This window comes from Phoca vitulina, unplaced genomic scaffold, assembly GCF_004348235.1.
Source record: "Phoca vitulina isolate PV1807 unplaced genomic scaffold, GSC_HSeal_1.0 scaffold36, whole genome shotgun sequence".
NCBI classification, from domain to species: domain Eukaryota; kingdom Metazoa; phylum Chordata; class Mammalia; order Carnivora; family Phocidae; genus Phoca; species Phoca vitulina.
The window spans coordinates 5404553-5429523 of NW_022589739.1; the positions used below are offsets into that span (position 1 = coordinate 5404553).

General features: G+C 50.3%; 1 protein-coding gene across 2 annotated transcripts in view; it reads left to right on the forward strand.

The window, feature by feature from the left end:
- Positions 1-410: 410 nt before the first annotated feature.
- DKK3 (dickkopf WNT signaling pathway inhibitor 3) overlaps positions 411-24971 on the forward strand; it is a 43885-nt gene continuing 19324 nt past the window's right edge. Inside the window, exons 1-4 of one of the 2 annotated variants that reach the window (XM_032427021.1) lie at positions 411-822; positions 1626-1867; positions 9736-9870; positions 12688-12771. In XM_032427021.1, the coding sequence (XP_032282912.1) occupies positions 699-822; positions 1626-1867; positions 9736-9870; positions 12688-12771 (585 nt within the window). In that variant the 5' untranslated portion in view covers positions 411-698. Of the gene's footprint in view, positions 823-997; positions 1102-1625; positions 1868-9735; positions 9871-12687; positions 12772-24971 lie in introns of those variants that run through there. The other variant, XM_032427022.1, reaches the window with a different exon arrangement.

The window sequence follows — 24971 nt, forward strand, 5'->3', positions numbered from 1 at the left end:
TAAAAAATTGTTAGAAAACAGTGAGTGCCATGGGGCGCCTGGTGGCTCAGTTGGTTAAGCGACTGCCTTCGGCTCAGGTCATGATCCTGGAGTCCTGGGATCGAGTCCCGCATCGGGCTCCCTGCTCAGCGGGGAGTCTGCTTCTCCCTCTGATCCTCCTCCCTCTCGTGCTCTCTGTCTCTCATTCTCTCTTCACAAATAAATAAAATCTTAAAAAAAAAAAAAAGAAAAGAAAACAGTGAGTGCCCCTCGTTCTAGGTGCTGGGGAGACTGCTGTGAGTAAGACAAAGTTGCGTTCCCACGGTGATTAGCTAACAGAGCCCACTCACCCCCGCGCTCGACTGCGTGTATTATGCTCCTTAACTACTAGGTACACTCACTACCCTAACCTCCACTTTCCATTCGGGCTAACCGGAGCGCAGACCCATCTGGGGACTTGGCCAGATTGGTAAAGTCGTAAGGAGCAGAGCTGGGATTCACACCAGGCAGTCTGGCCGCCGCTGCCTGCTCTCAGCCACTCTGCTCTGTCGCCCTGGAGGAGCTTGCTGACATTCTCACGACCTACTCCGGGAGCTAAAAGTGGGTTAGTTTGGCTGGAGTAAGGCGTCAAGCACGGCAGGCGGATGAAGGCCAGCCAGTGACGGGCCTTGGCCGCCAGGCTGAGGGGCTGGGCCTTGACCCTGCATGCCGTCTAGAGGATGGCTTGGGAAGGGCAAGGGGGACGCGGGAAGCACACCCTCCCGGCGCCTCCGGTAAGCTGTAGCGAGAATCCAGGCCGGAGACGACAATGGACCGGGACGCGGCGGCGGCCGAGGGATGCAGGCAAGGGCCGGCTCGCCGAGGCGGAGGAGGCAGGCTTGCGGCGCCAGGTCGCGGGCGGCAGCCGGCCAATGGTGTGGGGCCGGGCGGCAGCCCCTCCCGCGGGGCGGGGGCCGGCCCGGCGGGCGGGCGGGGCGCGCTGCGGGCTCGCCGAGTACCAGCGCTGCCGCATCCCCGCGCGCTCCCCGCCCCCGCGCCGCTCCCGCTCCTGTTCCCGCAGCCCGCGGCGGCGTCCCCGTGAGGTCTGGCAGGTCCAGCCCGCGCACAGCTCGGTCCAGTCGGGTGGGTGAGGGACGGCGGTGGGGAATTGGGGGAGGGGGGCGGCTCTGCTCGGTCTCGCCTGGGCGGGTGAGGGGCCAGGCGCTCGACTGGATTCCGACCCCGCGGGGAGAGTGCCCACGGGCGCTCGGATCGCCGCGGAGTGGGCTGCACGGGGCTGGGGTGGATGTGGGGTCGCGGCGCCGGAGCTGCGCTCGGACCTGGTCGTGGAGGGGCCGGGCTCGAACCCGGGACCGCGCGGGGGTGAGCGGGGGCGCCGCGGGCGTTGGGGATTCGGCTCTGTTGCTGCTCCGGGTGGGGGCATCCCTGGGGGTGTGGGAGGGGGAAGAGCTCAGCCCGGGCCCGAGGAGGGGGTGGGGGAGCGGAGGGGAGGGGGCGCGCGTCCGGAGGGCCCTCGGGTTCGTCCCCTCCAGGGTGGGTGCGGGGAAGAGGGGCGCCGGGGGCGGGCCGGGGCGCGGGGGCGGGGCGGGGCGGCGGGGCTGCCGAGGGGGTGGTCGGCGCGCCTCTGACCGGGTTCCGGGACGCAGGCGGCGGCGGCGGCGGGCGCAGAGCGGAGATGCGGCGGCTCGGGGGCACCCTGCTGTGCCTGCTGCTGGCGGCGGCCGTCCCCACGGCCCCCGCGCCGGCCCCCACAGCGACCGCGGCTGCCGTCGAGCCCGGCCCGGCTCTCAGCTACCCGCAGGAGGAGGCCACCCTCAACGAGATGTTCCGCGAGGTTGAGGAGCTGATGGAGGACACACAGCACAAACTGCGCAGCGCGGTGGAGGAGGTGGGTGCGTCTGGCGGGAAGGGGTTCGGGGGGAGCAGCGCTGCGAGCGCTGGCCGGGATGCTCCGTTCCGCGAAGGGGCCGGGAAGAGCCGGCCGCAGATTCGGAGTGATCGGGCGGCCGCGCGGGGTGAGCTCAACTCCCACCTCATTTTGACTTCCTGCCAAAAGCTCTGGATCTGAGCCTGTTCACCGAGAGTCTCCGGCTGGACGCACCCAGGGGCAGCCGGGGTCACCACCTGTTTACGGGCTGCTGGCCGCTACCCCGCAATTGTCTTTAAGCGTGCAATTGTCCCCCGCCCCCCTGTGTAAGCGGGCCCTTGCATGGCCCCTGGTATTCCAGCGCTGTGGTTTCGCAGAGAGGCTGAGGAAGCTCCAGGGATCTCAAGTTCTAGCTTGTACGTTGGGCTTTGAGCTTGTGCCATCTTCCCAAGACATAGTTAGGATGCCGTGTGAGGACAAAAAGCCCTGATAGCTTTGCCGCTTCTCTGTCTGGGCTTCCCCAAATGCCACGAGGCAGAGAAGGAAAATCAGAATCCTAAACCCCAGCAGTGTAAATGTTCAGATGGGGGTGGGGGAGGGGCACTGAAAGGCCGCCCACCTCCACCCCAGTAGTGCTTTGGAGTCAGTCCTGGGCTCAAGGTCCTCCTCTGCCACTCACTAGCAGGGCGACATTGGGCAAGTCCCTTAACATCCTCTCCTGTTTCCTGTTAGAATTAAATGCCATGGTATGTGTGGGCACCTGTCATAGAATAGGTGGGCAATATCCAACAGCTGTTACTATCAGATACCAGATCCCTTAGCAAAGCTTGGCCTGGCTTCTTCCTTCGGTCACCTCCCAGGACCAGACACTATGGATGGCATCCCCTCAGGTGAGCACGTGGGTGTTGGCAGGGCTGTCTGGGCAGGAGGTACAGCTGGCCCAGCTCACCCAGCCCAGGTGTCAGGAGCTGTCCCTGGTGCCTGGGGTCAGTGGGCATGGTCACTGTTGGGCCTGGCTCTGGCTGCAGCCTGTTATTGGAGAGAAGCCAGCCATCCCAGTGAAGGAGTCAGCAAGAGACCAGATGTCCATGCTGGTGGGTGAGGCGTCTTCCCACCCCTGCTTCTCCACATTCCACTAGGACAGAGCCTTAAATGCTAGCTCTGGTCTACACTCTCCCCACAACCCTGCCTCCCAGAGCAGTCAGCCTGATGGAGCATGCAGTGGAGGGGACACTGGATTGGGAGGCAGGTGTGTGGGAAGCTGTCCTGAACATCCACTGGACAGGCCAGATTCCAAAACCCATGGACAGACGTTCTGTTTCCTGCAAAAGCAAAAGAATCATGACATGGAATAATTAAAAGGAGAGGGGAGTCGGGTGGGCCCCCATATCACTTAACTCTGCCCCTTCCTATTAACTGGAGTTCATGATCCTTCTGGTGCCAGGGCGGGTCATCTGCTCTCCTTATCTGGGTTCCAGGATTTTCCCTCCTGCTCATGGATTCCCAGTGAGACTGATGAGGTCAACTCCATGGTTCTGTTCTGTGTGAACTTGTTTGTGCAGCACGGTCTTCTGCTGGGAGCTGTTGCTGGGGAAGGGGGGGGGGGAGCAGCAGGGACCTCTCTGGTCTCTTCACTGATCAGAGCAGTTTGGGACCAGCAGAACCTGAGTGGCATAGCTCCTCCGTGGAAGTTGTCCCCATTGGCTCTGCCAGGGCCCAGCTTCCTCCTTCCAGATGCTACTCTGCTTGGGTTGTGAAGACAGGCTGGTTGAAGTTTGCCACCAGGAGAGTTGCTGGCTGCTACCTCTGTCCCGCTCAGTGGGACCCCTGCCCCACAGAGTGTTCTCGATGGCAGTGGGGATGGGTTGAGAGAGGCTGAACCCCTGTGTGGTGGAACAGGCTGTGGGGATCAAATCTTCCTTCATCAGATCCTGGCTCTGCCACTTACTAGTGGTGGGATCCAGGAAATGTCTCCCCCCTTCCCCTGCCCCGTTTAGGATAAGGGGGGATTTAAATGAGATGATGCAAGTAAAGCAAGTTATCTGACCATCTAAAATGGGGTTAAGTAAGGTTGTGTGATGTAAGTCCCCCCGCCCAAAGCTGTTGTCAGGGGTATGGGAGATTGTTGGTTCTCAATAAATAATGGCTGCCATTATCATCCTATCAATAGTACCAGCATGATGCCAACAAAGAACCAGCAGTATCTGATATATAATAGAGTCTCAAGAGATTGTGGCTATTAGTATGAATTTTTTAAAAAAGAGACTGCCAGAAGGCCCCTTACATCTCATCAACACAGGAGAGTTGCTATTTACTTGTTGTCCAGGGAAAGGACCAGGCCAGATGAATTCGTTGTTTACATGGTTGCGCCAGGAATCTTCTTTCAAGTAACTTCCTGACATTTTAAATATTCCAGCTGACTCAAGCTGTTGATTGCTCTTCAGGGAAAGATGAAGTTAACTCTACTTGTAGGATCATTATTTGGGGAAGCAAATGTTCAAATGGTTCAATCTAGGCTATTCCTACTTTCCTGTCTTAATATTGTGTTACTGATAAATGTGTTTTGAGGATAAAACCACTGTCTTCCCCTCCTTCCCCCCTGCTCATTGTGATATCTGTAACTGACATGTTCTGGAATATTCTTAGTCACCTCACCCAGTCCTAGGAAGAACCCCAATACGATTCATCTCTCTAATTTTTCCTACTCTACCCCTTTAACGGACACACACAGTCAACCAACTATAAATGCCATATTTTATAACATGCACATTCCTCCTCTATGACACAACTTCTCTTGCTTTGGGCTTAAGTTTCTCTTGCTAGTGGCAGTAATAGTTGTGGTTGAAATGTCCATTGTAAACTCTACTTTTGGGTTCGTGGTGCCCTTAGAGAACTATGAACTCATTCTATTGAAATAACCACTGGTTGAGAGGGAAGAAGGTTTTATAAAAAGACTATCTGCTCAGCCCAAAGCAAACTCCAGATTTGGTAACTTGTCAATCATTTGAAAGCCAGACTGGAGGATTCTGATTCCAATGGGAATTGTAAAAACATGAAGACATCCCTTCTGCTTCTGGATTTAGCCTCTCCAGCATCTTAGTCTCTTACTCTTTTCCAGCTGTATCTTTTCTATCACAAAACACGCCAAGATCTCTCACTTTATTTTTTTAATTTTTTATTATTTATTTATTTTTTTTAGATTTTATTTATTTATTTGACAGAGAGAGACACAGCAAGAGAGGGAACACAAGCAGGGGGAGTGGGAAAGGGAGAAGCAGGCTTCCCGACGAGCAGGGAGCCCGACGCGGGGCTCGATCCCAGGACCCTGGGATCATGACCTGAGCCGAAGGCAGACGTTTAATGACTGAGACACCCAGGTGCCCCAAGATCTCTCACTTAAAAAAAAATTTTTTTTTAAGTCCTTTTCATGTTCATTGTGCCTCCTATCTTAGCTCCGTTCCACTTCATTCTGTTAGAGAATTCTTCAAACACATGGTATCTACTGTCTGCTCTTCCCACTTCTACCCGAACATACCCTAGCAAACTAACCTCTCCTAAAACTGCTTTCTTACAGGACAATATTATGAAAGTAGCTATGTATTACGTCTGTGCTGGGTGCCAGGTACTGAGGCAGGCACTTGGATTTTATGATCCTTAATTATTGCATCCACTCAGCAAGGTAGGACCATCTCCACTATACAAACGAGAAGGCTGAGGTTGAGAGACACTTGGTGTCTTGCCAACATCACACAGCTGCTTCTGGGCTGAGCTGAGACTTGGCCCCACCTTCCCTAACTCCAAAACCCCGGCTCTTCCTTCTGACATGCTGCGGGCAACATTTTGCCTTACCTCATGGCTAGCTCTCCGGGGCTTGGCCCACCTGGACTTATTTGTAACCTCTGCTACCTAGCGGTCCCCTCCTCCCCCAGGTATGACTTCCTACTCCCACACCTCATTTTGGCCAGTTCCCTCACTCCCCTCTCTATCTTCTGCAGATTCTTTATTATTTACCAACTAGTCTTTAGAACTTGTTACCCCTCCCCATCGCCTGGAGCAGAGGTTTTTTCCTGGGGGCAAGTGGAGGGGAGGAAATACCCCTGAATCATTTGAGAAGCTCTGTGATACCTGGGATTGCACCTGCCGAAGTTCTAATTCAGCAGGTCTGGGAAGGGATCCGGGTGTGTGTGTGTAAATATACAGGCCTAACTCTCCTGGTTATATATCTATGATAGATACCTTTTTAAAGTTTCAGGTGTGACTCTGATGAACTCTCCCAGTTGAGAACCAGGCCAACACCCTCTGCTTTAGAACTGCCCCTGGATCTGCCTGTCAGTCCCTCTCTCCTTCATCGTCCATGATTTTATCCCGTGCCCAGCATGGACCCTGTCCCCCAGCCTACAACACACACCATTCTTGTCCAGACAGCCACAGCTTTGCCTCCTCTGTGCTTTCTGTTCAAATCCTACCCATCCTTGGAGACCAGCCCAGTCGTGCCTCCTCCTCCTCCTGGAGGCCTTTCTTTTCTTTTTTTTTTTGAACCCCTGGCTTGCTTCTAGAAGCCATCATCATCCTCCTCAAACTGGTTTAGCTGTGGGGCTCTGCTATCTCCCCAGTAAATGCATAAGCTACTCAGGCAGGACAGAAGCACATACTGCACAAGGCCCAAAATCTGGAGTCAGACTGACCTGAGTTCTGCCTGAGCTTTGCTGCCTACTAACAACGTGATGACGATAGACGGGTCCCTTCACTTCTCTTCACCTCGTTCTTTTCATCTGCAGAATGAGGGCAGCAATGCCTTCCTCATGGAGGTGCTGTGAGTATCCAAGGAGCCATGGAAGGTATGGTGCAATGGCTCAGGCATAGCTGATGCCCAAACATGGAGGCCATCATTGTGGTGGTGATGATGATGATGATGATGATGATGATGGTGATGATGATGGTGATGGTGATGGTGATGATGGTGATGGTGATGGTGATGGTGATGATGGTGATGATGGTGATGATGGTGATAATGGTGATGGTGATGGTGATGATGGTGATGGTGATGATGATGATGATGGTGATGGTGATGATGGTGATGGTGATGGTGATGATGGTGATGGTGATGGTGATGGTGATGATGGTGATGATGATGATGGTGATGGTGATGGTGATGATGGTGATGGTGATGATGGTGATGATGGTGATGATGATGATGGTGATGGTGATGGTGATGATTCTGGTGGTGATGGTGATGATGATGGTGATGATGATGATGATGATGGTGATGGTGAAGCCAGTGATTGAGTTTCAGACATCTTGGCAATCCTCTCAGGGTCAAACACAGCAGTTTCTGACCAAGTCCTTATTTGATCATTTGAGCTTTTGTGTCTTCCAGACTCCCCGCTTGGAGTTCAGTGTTTTTGTGCTGCACTGAAACATGGCAATTCTTTCCCCATATCCACCCCAGCTCAGCAAATCTGGTTGGGAGAGACAAGAAGAGAGGTGCCTCATTTAGTACATAGGGGAAGAGAAGACAGTGATTTTTTAAAAAAACAGGGGAATCTTTTTGAGGATTAGTTTTAAGAAGTAAAAATAGCTCAGAGTCAAAGATAGTGTTGGAAAACTGCCAGCCACCAACTAGAACTTCTCTTTGTGTCTCTTGTTTTAAATTCCTAGAGAGAGAGTATCTGGCTCAACCAGTCCATAATGTGGCCTCTTTTTGAGTCCAACCAGCTGTGAGCTGGTCCCATTATCAACTGCCCACTCAGGGTGGGGCGCAGCGGTAAATCCATAAGGGGAAATTGGGTACAGATTCAGGTTGACTGATATATCTGGTGTAGATGTCATGGAGGCTAATGAACCTGGAGGATCTGAGAACAGCCTCAGAAACCTGACACCAGAGAGGAACACATGTGGAAGAAGAGCAAGAAGGAGGGTAGACCCTGGGAACTAGTCAGCTGACCCTCTACAAGGGTCCCTCTTGTACCCAAGAGGTGGGGTGGGGAAGGAGACATAGCTGTGGCCCTAACTGTGGCCCTAACTCAGGAAAGGGGCTGTCCTGGGGGCTGTTTGGGTCTGCCCACCACCAGGCCCTACAACAAAGGTTTGGGAGCAAATAATTTATTTGGGAAGTGATCCCAGAAACACTAGGAGGAAATGGGAAAGTAAGATGGACGAGAAGAGAGGGAATAAAGGCTATGCTAATGAGCAGGTTACTGCTAGGCGCCACTGGGGTTCAGTCCACTGGGGGTCCTCAGAGAGAGACTGCCCCTTTGAGGGGAGAGGGAGCTGGGGTACTTTCCCCCATAGCCTGTCCCTCACTGATTGAGGACGGTTCCTGGGGTGTTAACTCCCTAGCATCTGTGCAGATTGAGCACACTGAGCAGCCAGAGAGTGCTCTCAGAGACAGGGCTGGTTGTTGGCATGTAAGGCAGTTGAATGCACATGACCTCCGGGTTAGGTCACGGGGAGATGGATGGGGCCCCAGCAGCCCCGTTGGGGGCCAAGACTGTTCAATGGAAGCATGCTCAGATCCCAGCTCTGCCCTTTCCTGACAGTCCTTTTTTTCTTTTTTATGTGTCTTGTGGATAGACTACAGTGAATTTTTTAAGATTGTAATTCCAATAAACAGTGTTATATTAGTTTCAGGTGTACAACACAGTGATTCAACAATTCTGTGCATTACTCAGTGCTCACCAGGATAAGTGTACTCTTAATCCCCATTACCTGTTTCACCCAGCCCCCCCACCCCCCTCCCCTCCGGTGACCATCCGTTTGTTTTCTGTAGTTAAGAATCTGTTTTCTTGGGGCGCCTGGTGGCTCAGTCGTTGAGCGTCTGCCTTTGGCTCAGGTCATGATCCCAGGGTCCTGGGATCGAGCCCCGCATCAGGCTCCCTGCTCAGCGGGAAGCCTGCTTCTCCCTCTCCCACTCCTCCTGCTTGTGTTCCTGCTCTCGCTGTCTCTCTCTCTGTCAAATAAATAAATAAAATCTTAAAAAAAAAAAAAGAATCTGTTTTCTTGTTTGTTTCTTTTTTTTCCTTTGTTCACTTGTTTTGTTTCTTAGATTCTACATATGAGTGAAATCCTCTGGTATTTGTCTTTCTCTGACTGACTTATTTCACTTAGCATTATACCCTCTAGATCCACCCATGTGTTTGTAAATGGCAAGATTTCATTCCTTTTAAGGCTGAATAATACCATTATACATATATATATATACATATATATATATATACACACCACATTTTCTTTATCCATTCATTTATGAATTGGACTGCTTCCATAGTTTCGCTATTGTAAATAATCCTGCAGTAAGCACCGGGGTGCATGTATCTTCAAGTTAGTGTCTTTGTATTCTTCGGGTAAATACCCAGTAGTGGAATTACTGGATTATAGGGTAATTCTATTTTTAATTTTTTGAGGAGCCTCCATACTGTTTCCCACAGTGGCTGCACCACCAGTTTGCGTTCCCACCAAGAGTGCACGGGGGTTACTTTTTCTCCACATCCTCACCAACACTTGTTGTTTCTTGTGTTTTTTATTTTAGTCATTCTGACAGTTGTGCAGTGATATCTGATTGTGGTTTTGATTTGCGTTTCCCTGATCATGAGTGATGTCCTTCACTGACAATCTTGAGAAGTTATCCAGTCTCCCTGAGCCTTAGTCTCCCCATTTGTAAAATGGGTATATTCACACCTACCTCCTAGGGAGGCTGTGAGATTTAAGGCTATATTATTTGTAAAACATTTCGTACGATGTCTTATCCTGGTGGGCCATTAATAGTACCTATTACTGCTACCATTATTTGTAATTGCAGAAGAGGAAAAGAGAAGTGGTTCTTTTTTTCTCATGGACTGATTTATATCAAGAGAAAACAATTTTGCTCATTAAGTTCATTGATTTAATAGATGGAAGCAGAAGAAGCTGCTGCTAAAACATCAGAAGTGAACGTGGCAAGCTTACCTTCCAGCTATCACAATGAGACCAACACGGAAACCAAGGTGGGAAACAATACCATCCATGTGCACCGAGAAATTCACAAGGTAAGGGTGGCTGTGGCCAGCCCACCTCCCTTCCGTAGCTCCCCGTCCCATCAGAGAACTAAGGTCTTGTTTACAAATTTGATCCACAAGCCAAAGATGCAAATGAAGTTGGTAAAACACAGATTAAAAACCAGAGAAAGTGAGGGAGTTATTTAAGAGGGAGAGCTGTGTATCAGAACCCTAAATTGCTTTTGCATTTAAGTAATAAATTTAACTCTAAGCTGCCTGCCAGTCCGATTGCAAAGGAATGGTCGGGGGTTTTTATCATTTGATAAAAGGGTGCAAACAAGTGTCTAGGGAGATACTTCTCTAGTATTGAATTTGAGGAATTTTTCTCAGAGGTTTTAATGTGTGTTTTAGTAGAGAGTTGAAATAGAGGCCATGTTTGGTGAATAGATCTTCACTGATTCCTTAGGAGGAACTCAAATGTGATATTCTCCGTCTTCGGAAAGGGAAGACGCTATTGCCAACTGACTGAATATTCGTTTGCTCGTTATCCACTCAAATTTCTATAGCAGAGTTGTTTCTAGCCCGCCACATGGCTAAGTGTCTTCTGGTTTAATATCTGGCATGAGGAGCAAGCAGGTTCATTCCCCGCCTGACTTGAGGAAGAAAATGTTGCAAATCCAGAGGCATCGTAGCATTAGCCCGCCCTGGCATGAGATGTGTCCGGTGTGACTTAGGCAGGACGGGGAGGGCAGACCTTGTGAGCCTGGTTTCTCTTGAAGAGAGTCTGGTGCGTAGATATTCAGGGTCATTGGTAGAGGCTGTCGAGTTGATGTTTTGTTGTGAGCATCAAGGAGCTTGACCTCAAAACTCATCTCAACTCATATATGTAAGGCCCAATGGCTCTCACGAGAGACTCCACTTTTGTTCAAGGGCCCAGGTAATGACTTGGTTGAAACAAGAGTGTTTCTGTGTCATGGAGCATAAAGGGGTCAATTTTTATGGGCCATTGCATTGATTATAAAGTAGCCTTTGTGTGGCTCTCCTCCCGCTGTGCCCAGCTTCAGCGTGTACCCCCAGCTGATGGGCCCAGCTTCAGTGTGTACCCCCTACCCCACCCTTGGATAAATGAATGAGTCATCTGCTGACCAGAATCCTTTAGCATTGCTCATCGGAGGACTGGAGAATATTTCCAAAAGTCATTGTTTTACTTTTGTCAAAACCAATATTGAGTCATTTTCTTTGACAATAATTAGCTAACAGGTTTGGCTCTGCTTAAGGTTGCTTCTTGTAGATGTTGGAAAATCCAAGTGTGAGTCCTACCAGTAACTAGTATGATTTTTATTTTATTTTATTTTATTTTATGTTAATCACCGTACATTATATCATTAGTTGTTGAGGTAGTGTTCCATGATTCATTGTTTGCATATAACACCCAGTGCTCCATGCAGAATGTGCCCTCCTTAATACCCATCACTGGGCTAACCCATCCCCCCACCCCCTCCCCTCTAGAACCCTCAGTTTGTTTCTCAGAGTCCATAGTCTCTCATGGTTCGTCTTAGTATGATTTTGAAAAATCATTTGAATTTTACGTCCCTCACTAACCATATTTATGAAATAGGGAGATCAATACATACATGACAGTAACTTGGGAGTCAGATGACTTAAGGTACGTGAGAGCTCATTGTAAACTACAGAGCGCTTGCAACAGCGAGTTGTTCTTCTATTCCTGTTTCTTTCAGTAAAGTTAGGTCCTCAGCACCATGGAGCGGCTTTCCAGTGGGTTCCATGGAGCGTCTATCCTGTGCAGTGCTTCATGAGGGGCTGGCTGGTGGTGAAACATATTTGGAAAACATCTTAATTATTTCTCCTAGAGATAGGGAAATGCACATTAATATAATAAAGGCTCTTAGAAGTCCTGCAACCTGTACCTGCAGTAAAAGACTGTAGAATTTTTAAAAACTATGCCATCAGTTAATTCAGCAAAAATCTGAGGATTTATTTAGCTAAAAGTATTAAAGTATGTTGGTGAAGACATGATCCTTATCTCCTCAGAACTCGAATTTGGTCCACTATGACAAAGTAGGCTGTGTTTCTACTCTGTTCTGGATGCAGCCTCCTTGTGATACTAGAGCTGGCAGGAACTTTACAGATGACCTAGAAATGAGGACATCGTGAATCAGAGAAGTGACTTATTCCAGGTGACACACTAGATGGTTGTTGGTAGCTGAGCCGAGACTCAAAGAACCCAGATGTCCTACCTCCTTGGGCCGGCGTCCCTTCTGTTCTTCATCCCCAGCTCAAGTGTTCCTTAGACAGGACCTCGGATGGGGCAGGAGTGGCCTGGGGCGCGGGCAGGATGCGGAGGCTCAGCTTGGAGGCGTTTGCTGCCGGTGAACACAATCAGGTGCAGACAGCAGATGGGGGAGCCTCCCTTTGTACTTAAGCACTTCTGAGATGAAATATTTCACCAGAATCTGGAGGGGGGCAGCTGTAGCTAAAACCTGCTTGCTTCTCATGAGACGTTTGATGAGACACCCAGACCGGTCGTTGTTGAAAAGGACGTTGACATTGAGTGTCGGGTGGTGAGCCCCAAGAACAGCTCCTGCTGAGTATTTGCCGCGGGCCAGGCTCTGCGCTGAGCGCTCAGCACAGAGCCCCCTCATCGCTCCGCGGAGCAGCCCCGTGAGGTAGACTCTGTTGTGTTTCTGATGGCTGCACCGAGAGGGGCCTGTCCGCCTGACGAGTGGGCATTCTGTCGACTTTGGCAGACGCTCCTGCTTCAGAAGATGGAAAAAAAAAAGAAACTGTCTTGTGAGATTTGCCCAGAATTCCTTCTGTTTCATGTTCACTGTCCTTGCTCTGCCGTAGGTCACCAACAACCAGACCGGACAAACGGTCGTCTCTGAGACGGTCATCACGTCTGTGGGAGATGAAGAAGGCAAAAGGAGCCACGTGAGTTGTCTTCCCTCCTGGGCTCACCCCCTTAGCTTGCGAAGGGTGCCCCAGACTTCAGGCTGTGGGCAGAAGGGAGCTCTCATTCACCTCTCCTGCCTCCTTTCTAGCAAGATTCCCCAGGTCCTGCATTTCTGACCAGAGCGATGCGGTCTGGTAACAGGCTCTAGCGCAATGCTCTTTGCATCAGACACAACAGAGAAATGAAATTCCGTTGTCATTTGCCTGGCTCCCTCTCAGCCCTGAAAGGGAACAAGGAAGTACCAGGTACACTGACTGGGGGCCCCGGCGGCACGACCTGACCCATCCAGCCTGGAATCCCCAAAGCCTCTGGTGTGGCCAGGCCTTTTGTAATCTCGGCCCTGATCAGGCAGGTTGAGAGCAACAACACCTTAATTAGTGGAACCCCATGGCCTAAGGGAAAAGGAGTGTCGCCCCACTCCAGGCTTCATGCTCTGTCCCCCTTGTGATGGTTCCTATCCACAGCGACATGCTGCTTTGTCCAGTGGCGGGATGGTTCTTATAAAATGACAGAGTCCTAGTGGCGGAAGGGTCAACATTTCACAGAAGGAGAGCCTGGGCACAGGTCAGGAGATGACCCAATTGGAGTCACTGGTCTCCAGACTCCCAGGCCCCAGGTGACTCAGGTGCACTTTACTTTCTCAAAGAGGTGGCTGGCTTTGGATGCGGATGGCTGGTGAGGAGTGGACAAGATGACTGCCACGTGACGTGGCCAGCCGTAAACATGTGCGTCCTCTGTGGGGACCCCAAGAACTAGTCTTTCTGTGCCCAGATGCCTGACACAAACTTCAGCTCCACGTTCTTACCCTCCAAGGTGCAGAGCGCTTCCCTGGCCTTCCGAGGGGGTCAGGGATCTTTTCCTCAGCTCTTTTGGCATCATCACAGGAAGAGAAGTGTACCCATCGGAGCTAGGGAGGTGGTGTTGATGTGGTTGGTAGTTGGTGGGTTCTTTTGCTTGTTTCTGGCACAGAGTTCAGACATTTACTTCAGGCCGGGGGGTCCGGAGGGTTGTGTGTGATGATGGTGACCCACCATTTGAGGGACCTGGGTGGGGGCAAGATCTGTGCTGAAACGGAAAGAGCTCTAGCAGCCGAGGCTAGAAGCATGAGTTTGCCACTTACCAGCTGGGTCACCCCGGTCACAGAAGCCTTTGAAGTGGAGACAGGATTGACTAAGGTCAGGAGGAAAGAGAAGCTAGCTTTCAAAGGTGGGAAGAGAGAGAGGGAAGGAAAAACAAAACAAACAGCCATAGATATGGTCGTGGTACCAAGAGGGAAAAGCTTCAGAGTGTTACAGATTTAGGTCTGGTTGGGGCCCCATGAGAAAAGGAAAGCCTCAGCAGAAGCCATGGAATAGAAAGAGCAGGGAAATAGAACCCTCAGGGCTGTGAATTAGAGAAGAAAAATAGTCTTTGTTGTCAAGTGAAAAAAAAAAAAAAGCATCTTATTGCACAATGGTCCATGTTTGCTCTGAGGAGCTTCTCAGAGCCCAGAGGGCAGCAGGCCTGACAGTGACTAGCCAGCACGTGCCCGGGGCCCGGGAGCACAGGTGGCCTGCCACACCCACACCCCGTGCCCCCTGTGCCGGCCCCCAAGGGAGGGGAGCGGGTCAGGTTTTGAGCCCCGTGGTAAGGGAACTGAGGCTCCGAGAGTGGTGGGCAGGGGAGAGAGAAGATCTTGAAGATGCCAAGAATGTGCTTGAGCCAGGGAGCAGCTACCACACGTGCGTGCTGCCGCCAGTGAATTTGCTCCCCAGCTTGCCCAGGTGTGCGTGCTCTTGTGTGCCCATAGGCGTCTGTGCTTCGGGCCCAGCTGGGAGGCCCAGCATCTCCACACCTGCGAACAGTCTCTTGAGTCCACCCTGTGATGGAGGACATGCGGTGCCTTTGTGCAGTGTGCAATCCAAACTCCCATACATGATGGCCTTGAGAATGCAGGAGGTAGACGAGAAGAGATAGAGCCCAGAAACCGAGTTTTTCTTGATTTCTGCTGAGGCCCTTGGGACAGGAACTCACTGAGTTTCTCCGTGGGAATAAATCCCGATTTGCTTGGCTAGAAAGGAGTTGTGGGGCACCTGATGCTGGACTGGCCAGTGTCTGGCAGACCCCATGGGTCTTTAGAGAACAGGCTGGAGACTTTTCAAGCCACCTCTGGAAGGGATATCGTGTGGCAGAAATGGTGGCATGTGTACCCTCCAGCAGAGCCCCTCTCGTTGTCAGTGTGGCTTTGCCAAGAGTCGGAGAAGCGAGATCTGGTGTCGCGTGCATACAGAAGTCTCCCATTCAACTCCTCTTTGCTTCCCGGGTCACCATTGTCCCAACACAATTGGGCTAGGGCTTGAGCATCATCTTTACAGAGACAAGGAGCTCCTTTTAAGTGAGTAGGAAACCGTAAAGACTAGATTGCCTTCCAAGGGATGTAAAGGGACGGACGTTGTCACCACTGTCCCTTTCCCTAGTTTCTGAATATAATGATTTTTGCAGTTGGTTTGGAAAGGCCTGCCGAGCTGAAGAAACTTTCTCTGAAATGGAAAAGAGAAGAGATTTGCCATTCAAAAGGACAAAATCCTATGCTGTTCAAACCTTAAAATACTGTAAACCTGGGCTGAATTTTCAGGATTTAAATTCCCAGATGAATTCAATTACAAATCACCACCAAGCATGCCCTATTTTCCTTTCTTCAAACGCGGGTGTGTGTATTAATATGTATGGTAACCCGAGGAGGCCCCTGGAAAGTGACGGGCAGTAATCCTGTATGCCTGTCGAGGAAATTTAGCACAGTGTGCGCAAGGCATTGGTCTGTTTTTACATTCAGCTGTGAACGGGGAATAGGCCAGCGTGCCTCATTATTCCACCTGAGGGCCCCTGCGATGGTGATGGGGTCTGACGTCTTTCTGTGAGGCTTTTGTTCTGAGCCCTCAGCCCCGCTCCCTTCACGGGCCAGTGGATGGACTGATTGATGTCGGGCTACTTGTGAGCAGAGGGGTCAGAAAGAAAGTGGTGTGCCGGAAGCCAGAGAGGGGACAAGCCATGATGCAGAAGCAAGATGCTTTTATTTATAGAACTGTGTCCCCAAACGTGAAGAATCTTGCCCAATTAGCCAAGGCCCCGTTTTGAAGGGCCATGTCCTCTCATTAAGCTACGGCTCACAATGACAAAGCTTAGCACATCATGCTTTTGCTGTCTTTTCAGTTTTCACGTTAGAACGTGATCTAGAAGAGCGGGTTTGTTTGTTTTTCCAGCTGAACATACCCAGTTGGAACCTACAGGTTCAATCACGTCGAACCAATTCCAAGAGATTGCTCAAGACGTCTGAGGCCGCAGGTACATTTCACTGCCCAAAACAGCCAAATCGTAGCAATTCGAGTCACCAAGAGACTCCCTGGGCCCAGAGAACGATCAGTGCACAGGTGGGGTACCAGCTTTGTTTGCTCCTGGTAGCCTGACATATGATGCTGGAGCTGCCCTTATCAGTTCAGTGGAATTGCTGAGGACACCATGGGAACAAGTCATAGGAGGTTTATTTTGACAGAAATGCATAGGGGAGAGCATGAGTCTGTTAGAGAAACTCAGTCCGCTCCCAGCGGCCCTGCCTCCTGGAGAGTCCCATTGGGCAGGGAGGCTAAGGTGGAGGCCCAGGCAGAAAAAGGTGTGAGGCCCACCTGGGTTCAGACCCTGTCGTGACCCTTATGAACTCTGAACTCTGTGATTCAGTTTCTTCATTTACCAAACGGGGCTAATAATCCCTGGTTGGCAAAATTGGGTGAGAATCTAGGAAGGCAAGGTTTATAAAAGCTCTTTGTGTAAGGCTCGTTATTATTGAAAAGTAATTAAAACTGGGTTCTCATCGGCTTCTCCCCTGGTTCCCAGCAACCTACTACAAAAAGAATGGAATCTGCCGGGCAGCTGAGGGTCTGTGTGAGGCCTCCACGGGGCTTCTCCCCTTTGATGTCTGCAGCCTGGGGCTAAGCTCTCCAGGGGCCCGCCTCACCCTCTGAGTCACGGGTTTCGCCAGAGCTCTTTGCTCAGGTTGACTCACTCTGCTTTTCTTGTCCTTTGGGCGAGTCATTTGTGTCTGGTTGGGGCGTTGGGGATACACACTGAGGGAAGGAGGGGCCGCAGTGAGTGACAAGAAGAGCGGATGGTCAGGTGCTGACAAGTTGCAGGAAGTTGGCAGAATGTATACAGGTTTCTACAGAAAACAGACACTTGGGGTTGTAAGAGTGCTAAAATAGTCTTGTGCGAGCCTGCAGGTCTCTAGTCCTAAAACCAGACATCTGGGTACGTTTGCATTTCTAAATTTATAGTTCGAGTTGACTTCTGGCCAAGTATAAGGCCCTTGTGCCTTAATCCGGTAGGAAAAAATTATAGGAAAAATTGAGGAGCTCTGGATGGTTCTGAGAAATGGATAAACGATCCCCAAGTAAAATTTGATGTGGGTGGGCAGACTTTAAGGAGTAGGCATTTCTTTTTGAGCTAGAAGCAGACTATATTACATTATACTCTCCTCAACCTAAATATCCTTCAAAAGGGAGTTCATTAAATATACATGATTCTACTTCCCAAATCAAAATAGTATGAAGTTAACAAATGAGTTTCATATGGGTTTCATGTAGGCTGATATGAAGGGATGCTTTCAATAAAACGTTAAGTGAAAAAACAGCAATCGCAGAGCAGTATATGTCCTATATAAAGTATAGAAAATACACTCTACGTCTTCTGCATATAAAAGAATCTCATTTTCTGAAAGAAAAAGTATGCATAAAAAGCTGAGCAAAAATATATGCTACATCATCAATAGTAGATATCCCTGGAGGAATTGAAATGCGCAGAGATTTTTCCTTTATCAATTTTTACATATTTTTAATGTTTTAAAAAGGAGCTTCTGAATTATTTATAATTTTGCCATAACGTCTGTCTATACTTCTAAATGATTTTGCAAGTAGTTTCACTGGGTAAGTCCTAGAAGTTAAATGGGTCAGTCGAAGGGGGTGCATATCTACCATTTTGAGAGACACTGCCAGGTTTTCCTCCAGAAAGGTTGTGCTAATTTTACCCTCAGCCGCCGGTGGCTGTTACAGCGGGCGACCATCTAGATCTTCTTTTTGTTTATATTTCTTTGGTTATTTAGGTTAAGAGGAATGGCTGTTTTTGAGTTGTGAGTCGTAGCAAATACAGAAGCCTCACAGATATGGCTCATCCTTACTCCCTTGCGCAGGGAGAAAGGTCAGTTTTGCATTCCAGACTGTTCCCAAGACCAGACACCATCCGCCCCACTGTGGGGCAGATTAGGAAGGTGTGAAGTTCCGGGGAGAACTCTCCGAGCATTCAGTATCCATGTGAAGAGGCTGATGGGCCATGAGTCACTCGGGGGAGTGGGTGACGGTGACATGCAGGCTATTGCCTCCATCTCTGTAAATGCAAAAAGACAGGCACTCCCTCCTTCCTTCTCCCCTCACCCCTCCACAAACACCCCCAACAGATGCTTAGACACCCCCGTATGAGAGCACGTCAGCGGGGTGGCTAAGTGCTTGGCTACAGGCAGATCCAGTTCCAAGTGCAGCTCTATTGCTTGGGAGCCGTGGGGTTTTGATGAAATTCCTTAACTGCACTAAGCCTTAGTTTCCCCATAGGTACAGGCGGGTTCATAAAGTACCTTCCATATAGCGTTGTCCTGCGGATAAAACAATCCAGGTAAAAAACACGCCATACATTGCCTGGAATGCAAGAGTAAGCCATCAGTAAATGCCAGCCATCTGTTGTTATTATTTAATTGCCCCCAAACCATAGCTATCAAAATTCCCAATATTACTTATTCGACTCATTCATTTATTTGCACATTCATCAAGCACTTCCTGCGTGTCGGACCGATAAATGCTAAAGACAGTCCCTAACATCAGAGAGCACCCAGGCTGGTAGCGGGCCAAAAAAATACACAGGTCATTACGAGGTGAATTCATATTTCCTAAGGCAGAGGTCATCCGGGGCGTGGTGGGAGCTCTGTGCAGGCGCCAGATCAGGGAGCAGGGAGGATTTTGTTGGGAGACAGTCTTCCATAGTCTCTGGCATTTCTGCTCATTTTATGCCACTCATTGCCCTTTTGTCAGACTCTTGTCCAGAATGTACAGCAAGCGGCCTCGGAAGACAGACAGCGCCTTGTCTTGGGCAGAGGAGAGCAGGTTTGACTGCAGTCCATTATAGAAGATTTGGGTTCTCTAAGCTTGGCATTCCTTAGCCCCGATGCATACCCACTGAATGCACAGCACCCCCGGGGCCCCTCTGTGTTGCCCCATGGGACTTGGAACCATTGCAATTGTGCTGTTTCTGCGCTGTCAGCAATCAGGTCCCTTGTCTCTGACCCAGGAGTCTCATGTCTTCTGCTGCCGTCCATGACACTGTGCAGGCTCACTTGTCATCTTGCAAGTAGACTAAGGTCTTAGACCCTTCACATTTCTCGGCAGGCTTCCCGGAAGAGGTGACAATCGACCTGTATTTTGAGTGATGTCTAGGAATTCTCAGTTGTGGGAAAGAAGGGCATTCCTTGCAGAAGTGTTCTCTGTTCAAAGTCAAGGAGGCGTATGGAAAGAAGACCATGTTTGAGGAACACTCCATAGTTCAGAGCGCCAGAGCTGGATGTATGCTTGGGGACGCAGCAGAGGAGGGTGGGGGGGGGAGCAGAAATTAGATCAGCAAGGGCTTCTAGAGCCCAGCCAAGGAATTGGAAATACGTGTTGAGTTAGTAACATCCTGTGTCTGAAACATTTTCATATGCCCTGTACTGTATGTACAGCGTGTTGAGGTTCCACACAAGCCCCACAGGAAAAAACCACGAAGACAGGGTTTAGATGGTGGACACTTCGGTGGGGACAAAGTTTTGCTTAATCCTGCTGAAGTTCAAGGGCTGAGTCCCTTGTGCCCTACAAAATGCCTGGCCTCAGAGATTGGAATCTGGAAATTTTTACTTAGAAGTGGAACAGTCTGCTTTTGCTTGGGGCCACTAGCTAAGTGACAGTGATTTAATTTGAAATCTCATTAGGCTGATGGTGTCTGCTGCAGAACGAGCCGATTTCTGCAGCTTCTGAGTAGCTGGAGCATGTCGGGGGCCGAAGAGCTCCCCGTGCAGATGTGTGGCTGTCGCTGCTGCTGGGACCTACGGACCCCCCGAGAGCAGCCTGGACCACATTCACCACCGAGCCTTGGCATCCTGGCTGTAAGATGCATGGCTCTGCCCTTCCTGGCCCCTAGGCATGATTCTACAAAACCCACAAAGCTCATGAGTCCATTTTGTTTTGTTTTAAAAATACCATCAAGGGGAAAAAAAATAGTATCAAAGGCCACAACATCCCACCCTATCCCTCATTGAGTCCGTACGGCTCAGAAAGTGACCAGATTAACTAACCCGTCTCCAGAGCCAGCTCTTTCTCATTTTCAGGGTAAATCCTGGTAACAGTTCAGACCAGCCCATCAGCGCTGTGATGTATTGAATGCTCGATAGTAATTAATGACCATAATGACGTTAATAATAAGAGATGATGATGAAGGTAAGAGCTGCTCTTTGTGGAGTCCTGGCAGTGCGCCAGGCACTGTGCTTGGGATCTGACCAACTTCCCCTCCCATGATCCACGTGACAACCATACAAGGCAAATACCCTTTTGACCCCATTTTACAGATGATGTAACTGAGGTTCCGAGCAGTTGTACAACAGAGCTACGTGGCAGAGCCAGTACTAAAAGAAAACAAAACAAAACAAATCACTTAGGTCTTGTTGATTCCTAAACTCCTAAAACCCATGTTCTTAATGGAATATTTTTTTAAATTGTGGCAAAATATATACAACTTAAAATTTATCATCCCAATCATTTTTGTGTATAAGGTTCAGTAGTAAGCGCATTCACATTGCTGTGCAACTGATCTCCAGAAATCTTTTCATCTGGCAGAATTGAAACACTATACCCACTGAACTCTAACTCCCTACGGCCTCCCTTCCCCCAGCCCCTGAACCACCCTTCCGCTTTCTGTCTCATGAGTTTATCTACTCCAGGGACCTCATATGAGTGGCATCAGATGGTATTTTTTTTTCTGTGACTGGCTTATTTCACTTAGTGTAATGTCCTCAGGGCTCATCCCTGTTGTAGCATGTGTCTGAATTTCTTTGCTCTTTCATGTTGAATAATATTGCATCGTACGTATGCACCACATTCTGTTGCCATTGGTTGGTGGGCACTTGGGTTGCGTCTACCTCTTAGCTATTGTAAATAATGCTGCTATGAACATGGATGTGCACATATATCTTAGAGTCCCTGATTTCAGTTCTTTGGGGTATAAACCGAGAAATGGAATTGCTGGATCATATTGTAATTCTGTTTTTAATTTTTTGAGGAACTTTCATACTGTTTCCCATAGCAGCTGCCCTATGTGCGTTCCCACCGGTGGAGCATGAGGCGGGACACTTTTTTTGCCTCTTGGTTTCCGTGACCGTAGGCGCTAGGGGACCCAAGGGCCCGATGTGAGCTGAAAGGCTGGACAAAAATCCCTGGGCTCTGCTGCCCTTGGCCAAGACACTGCCTTCCCAGCAGCGGCCCCAGCGGCTGCCTCTGCCATATGGCAGCCACAGCTTCAAGGGGTGTCTTTGAGGTGTATCTGCCACCACTCCCCAGAGGTCCTCACCCTCGCCGCAGCCTCTCACCCCAGGCGGGTTGTATGCAGGCTCAGGCTACATCTTGGAGATTCAGCTCTAGGATCCAAAGATGTGATTTTCTTGACCATTTGCAACCTGTGACCTCTCCACACCCTCCTTTATAAGACCCCCACACACACACACACCACGGTCTCCTAAAAGAATCATGGAGGCATTCAGAGGCCTCCCACTTTCCTATCGGGGTCTCAGGTGGGGGCTCTGACTTCCAGGGAGAAGGCTTGGTGGCGGTGGTGATAGTGTTTTAATTCCTACTGGTGTAGGGAGGGCTTCCTGGAAGGAGGCCTTGGTCAAGCCCTGTCCCCTCTGGCTCACAGGTAGGGCCAGTGGAAGGGACCTGGGTGAGGATGGGGACTCACCGTCACGCCCCACAGCTGATGAGCTCCTCTGGTCTCCCTGTCGGGCAGGAGCGCCTGCTCGCCGTGCCACGTCCGGCAGACTGTAGGGAAAATGACTGGGGATGGGGTCGCGGAAATGTTTGCACAGACCTCCTGGCTCCGTCTAGCGCTGCTCTCAGTTTCATTTTTCACCTCCATAAATGTTGGCCTTTTGAATCAAAAGATGTATTTCTGATTAAGTCAAGAACGTTCACAGCCGTGATTCCAGGTGCTTTGGAAGAGGTTATCACAACCCGTCCACCTCTCATTACCTTCCTGTCCTCTATATCGAGTCATTAAACACCCCCTGCCTCCCCCAAAATGAAAAACCAAAATCACCAAAGGACAACTCCGTGGCAGTGAGCGCTGGAATCTTTCCCTCCTGGGGAAGGCAGAGCCCCCTGGGGTCACGGGAAGAGGAGGGCAGAGGAGGGGTGTTCAGGAAGCCGTGGAATCTTCTTTAGTTCTTGCCACCCATCGGGTGTGAGACCCGCTGCCCCTGAAGAAGAACATTCTAAAGCCCCGGAGAAAAGCATTTTAAGTGGGTGGCGTGCGCCCGTGTCTGAAGAAGCTGGCTGCTGGCACCTCTCAAACGCTGTGATGTGGAACATACAGCCACAGGGGAACAGCCCGAATTTTCCATGGTCTCATGACTCAGGGCCTCCCTGAAGAGGGAGCAGGCACAGAGGGTAGGGAGAGCCCGCTGCCTCCGCCTCGTGAGTAGTGGTCAGGGTGGAAAATGTCGGGGCTGGAGGACAGAGGAGGGCCTGCACGCCAGGCCCCCGGGGCCCCGGGAGGCTCGAGGTGCACGGAGGCCAGCAGCCTCCATCCTTCTCAGGCCCTGGAAGCTGCGGGGTGGAGGTTCAACCCCACGTGCACAAATTTCCTTACCCAGCACCCTTTTGCTTTTTCCGTTGCTTCTGGGCCCCATTTCCCCCCGACAACGTCTGTGGGGACCTCCTTCCCTGGAAAGAACACACACCGTACAGCAGAAAGGCCAGTAGTCCTACTCAGTGCCTGCCTGGCAGAGCTGCTCCCCTCCCCCCACCAAGAGCTTTGCTAAGATTTGGAAGGTGAAGGGAAAGAGAATATTCACTGAGCACCTACTATGTGCCCGGTACTGTGTGACCATTTCATATAAGCTCTTTTCCTTAATGCTTACCAAACCCGCCTAAAACAGGGGTCACTGGCCCTGTTTTAAAGACAAGGAAGCACAGGGGCACCCGGGTGGCTCAGTCAGTTAAGCGTCTGCCTTCGGCTCAGGTCACGATCCCAGGGTCCTAGGATCAAGCCCCGCATTGGGCTCCCTGCTCAGGGGGAAGCCTGCTTCTCCCTGTGCCCCCTTCCCCCCGCTCGTGCATGTGCGCTCTCTCAAATAAATAAATAAAATCTTATAAATAAATAAAAATAAATAAAGAAGCACAGAGTGACCTGCATGTTAGGGGCAGAGCTGAGATTTGGAAATAAGTCTGTTTTTCTCCAAAGCCTAGCCTCCTCCCATACAACACTATGCTTCAGAAGGGTTAGATGGGCGGCCACTCATAGTGATCAGGTGCCAGGCACATGCTATGGTAGGTGGCCACACTTAGCACCCTTCATCTTCCCGTGGCCCGGTGATGGTCAGTGGCTTGCCCAGCAAGGAGAAGTGAGGAAGGAAGCAGACCTGGGGAGCTTAGCCTGTGGGCAGTGGGTCCTTCCAGAACCGGGGGCCTGGCTCTCAGCTTGGCTGGACTCCTCGGGGCTGGCGCCTCATTGAGGATGGGTGGCTCCGGGTGTCTGGGGCAGGAAACGTGGGTGTGCCGGGACCACCGTCCACGGGCCACTGCACACAGCTACGGCTTTCCCTCTCCCCGGCCATCCCACCCAAGGGAAGCACCAGAAGACGTGGCAACTTGTTGGCAAGAGGAGACCAAAGCATGTGTTTTTCCACACCTGAAACATATTAAGGTCTTTTCCAGGCTCATTAACATAAATGGTTCAACTTGGAAGGTTGAACAATCCCACAAGCCCCTTTTGTAGCCCTCGTGGTGGTAGAGCTTTGTGGGTAGTGTCGGGAGGAGAGAGGATGATCGCTAAGGGCAGGAAAGAGGCCAGGACTGCGGGGTTTGGAAGGGCGTTCAAGGCCCAGGGTGAATGCCAGGCTGGCTCCCCCATCCAGCAGCCTGGCAGAGGGCTGGGGAAGTGACTTTTTTTCTGCACGGGGGAAACAACTTTGTGTTTGTTTCATGTTGCTTTAAATTTTTTTTTTTTTCCCGTTTTTTTTTTTTAAGTTGAAGGAATTCTTTGAGATGTATTTTTAAAAGAGGGCACAAGATTGGAGGCACCAAAGCAGTGGTTTTTAACCTTGGATATGCATGAGAATCACCTCCTTAACCTGGTTAGAGCTCGTGGAAAAGAAATCCGTATTTGTCTTCACTAACTTTGAAATTCAAGTGGCGCTTTCTCCAATCTTGAGTGTAGCCAACAAAGCACAGTGTTCTTAGTGGTGCTTTTTTTTTCTTTTTTTTAAGATTTATTTATTCATTTGACAGAGAACAAGCAGAGGGAGCAGCAGAGGGAGAGAGAGAGAAGCAGGCTCTCCGCTGAGCAGGGAGCCCAACGTGGGGCTCGATCTGAAGGCAAATGCTTAACCAACTGAGCCACCCAGGTGCCCCTTAGCGGTGCTTTTGTTACCAGTACCAATCTCCCATTCTCCTACTGCTGCAGGTGTCTTGAAATAGCATCTGCCCTCATCACTGCTTAGGAATTAAGGTCGTCGTCAGGCCTGTTGGTAGGTCTCACTAAGGAGTGTGTTTGTAAAGAAGCTCATACCACTGCATCTCAAGGTACTTTGGTAATTGTATTTCAGTCTTTTTTCTTTGTGATCTTGTGTGTTTTCCTCTGTTCATCTAAATGCATTATTCTGAGCCGGGTTCCATAGGCTTCATTTATTTAGCTGCCGTAGGAGTCCATGGCACAAAAAAGGTGAAGACCCCCTGTTTTTTGTTTGTTTGGGTTTTTTTTTAGAGAAGGAGCATGAGCAGGGGGACTGGCAGGGGGAGAGGGAGAAGCAGACTCCCCGCCAAGCAGGAAGCCTGATATGGGGCTCGATCCCAGGACCCCAAGATCA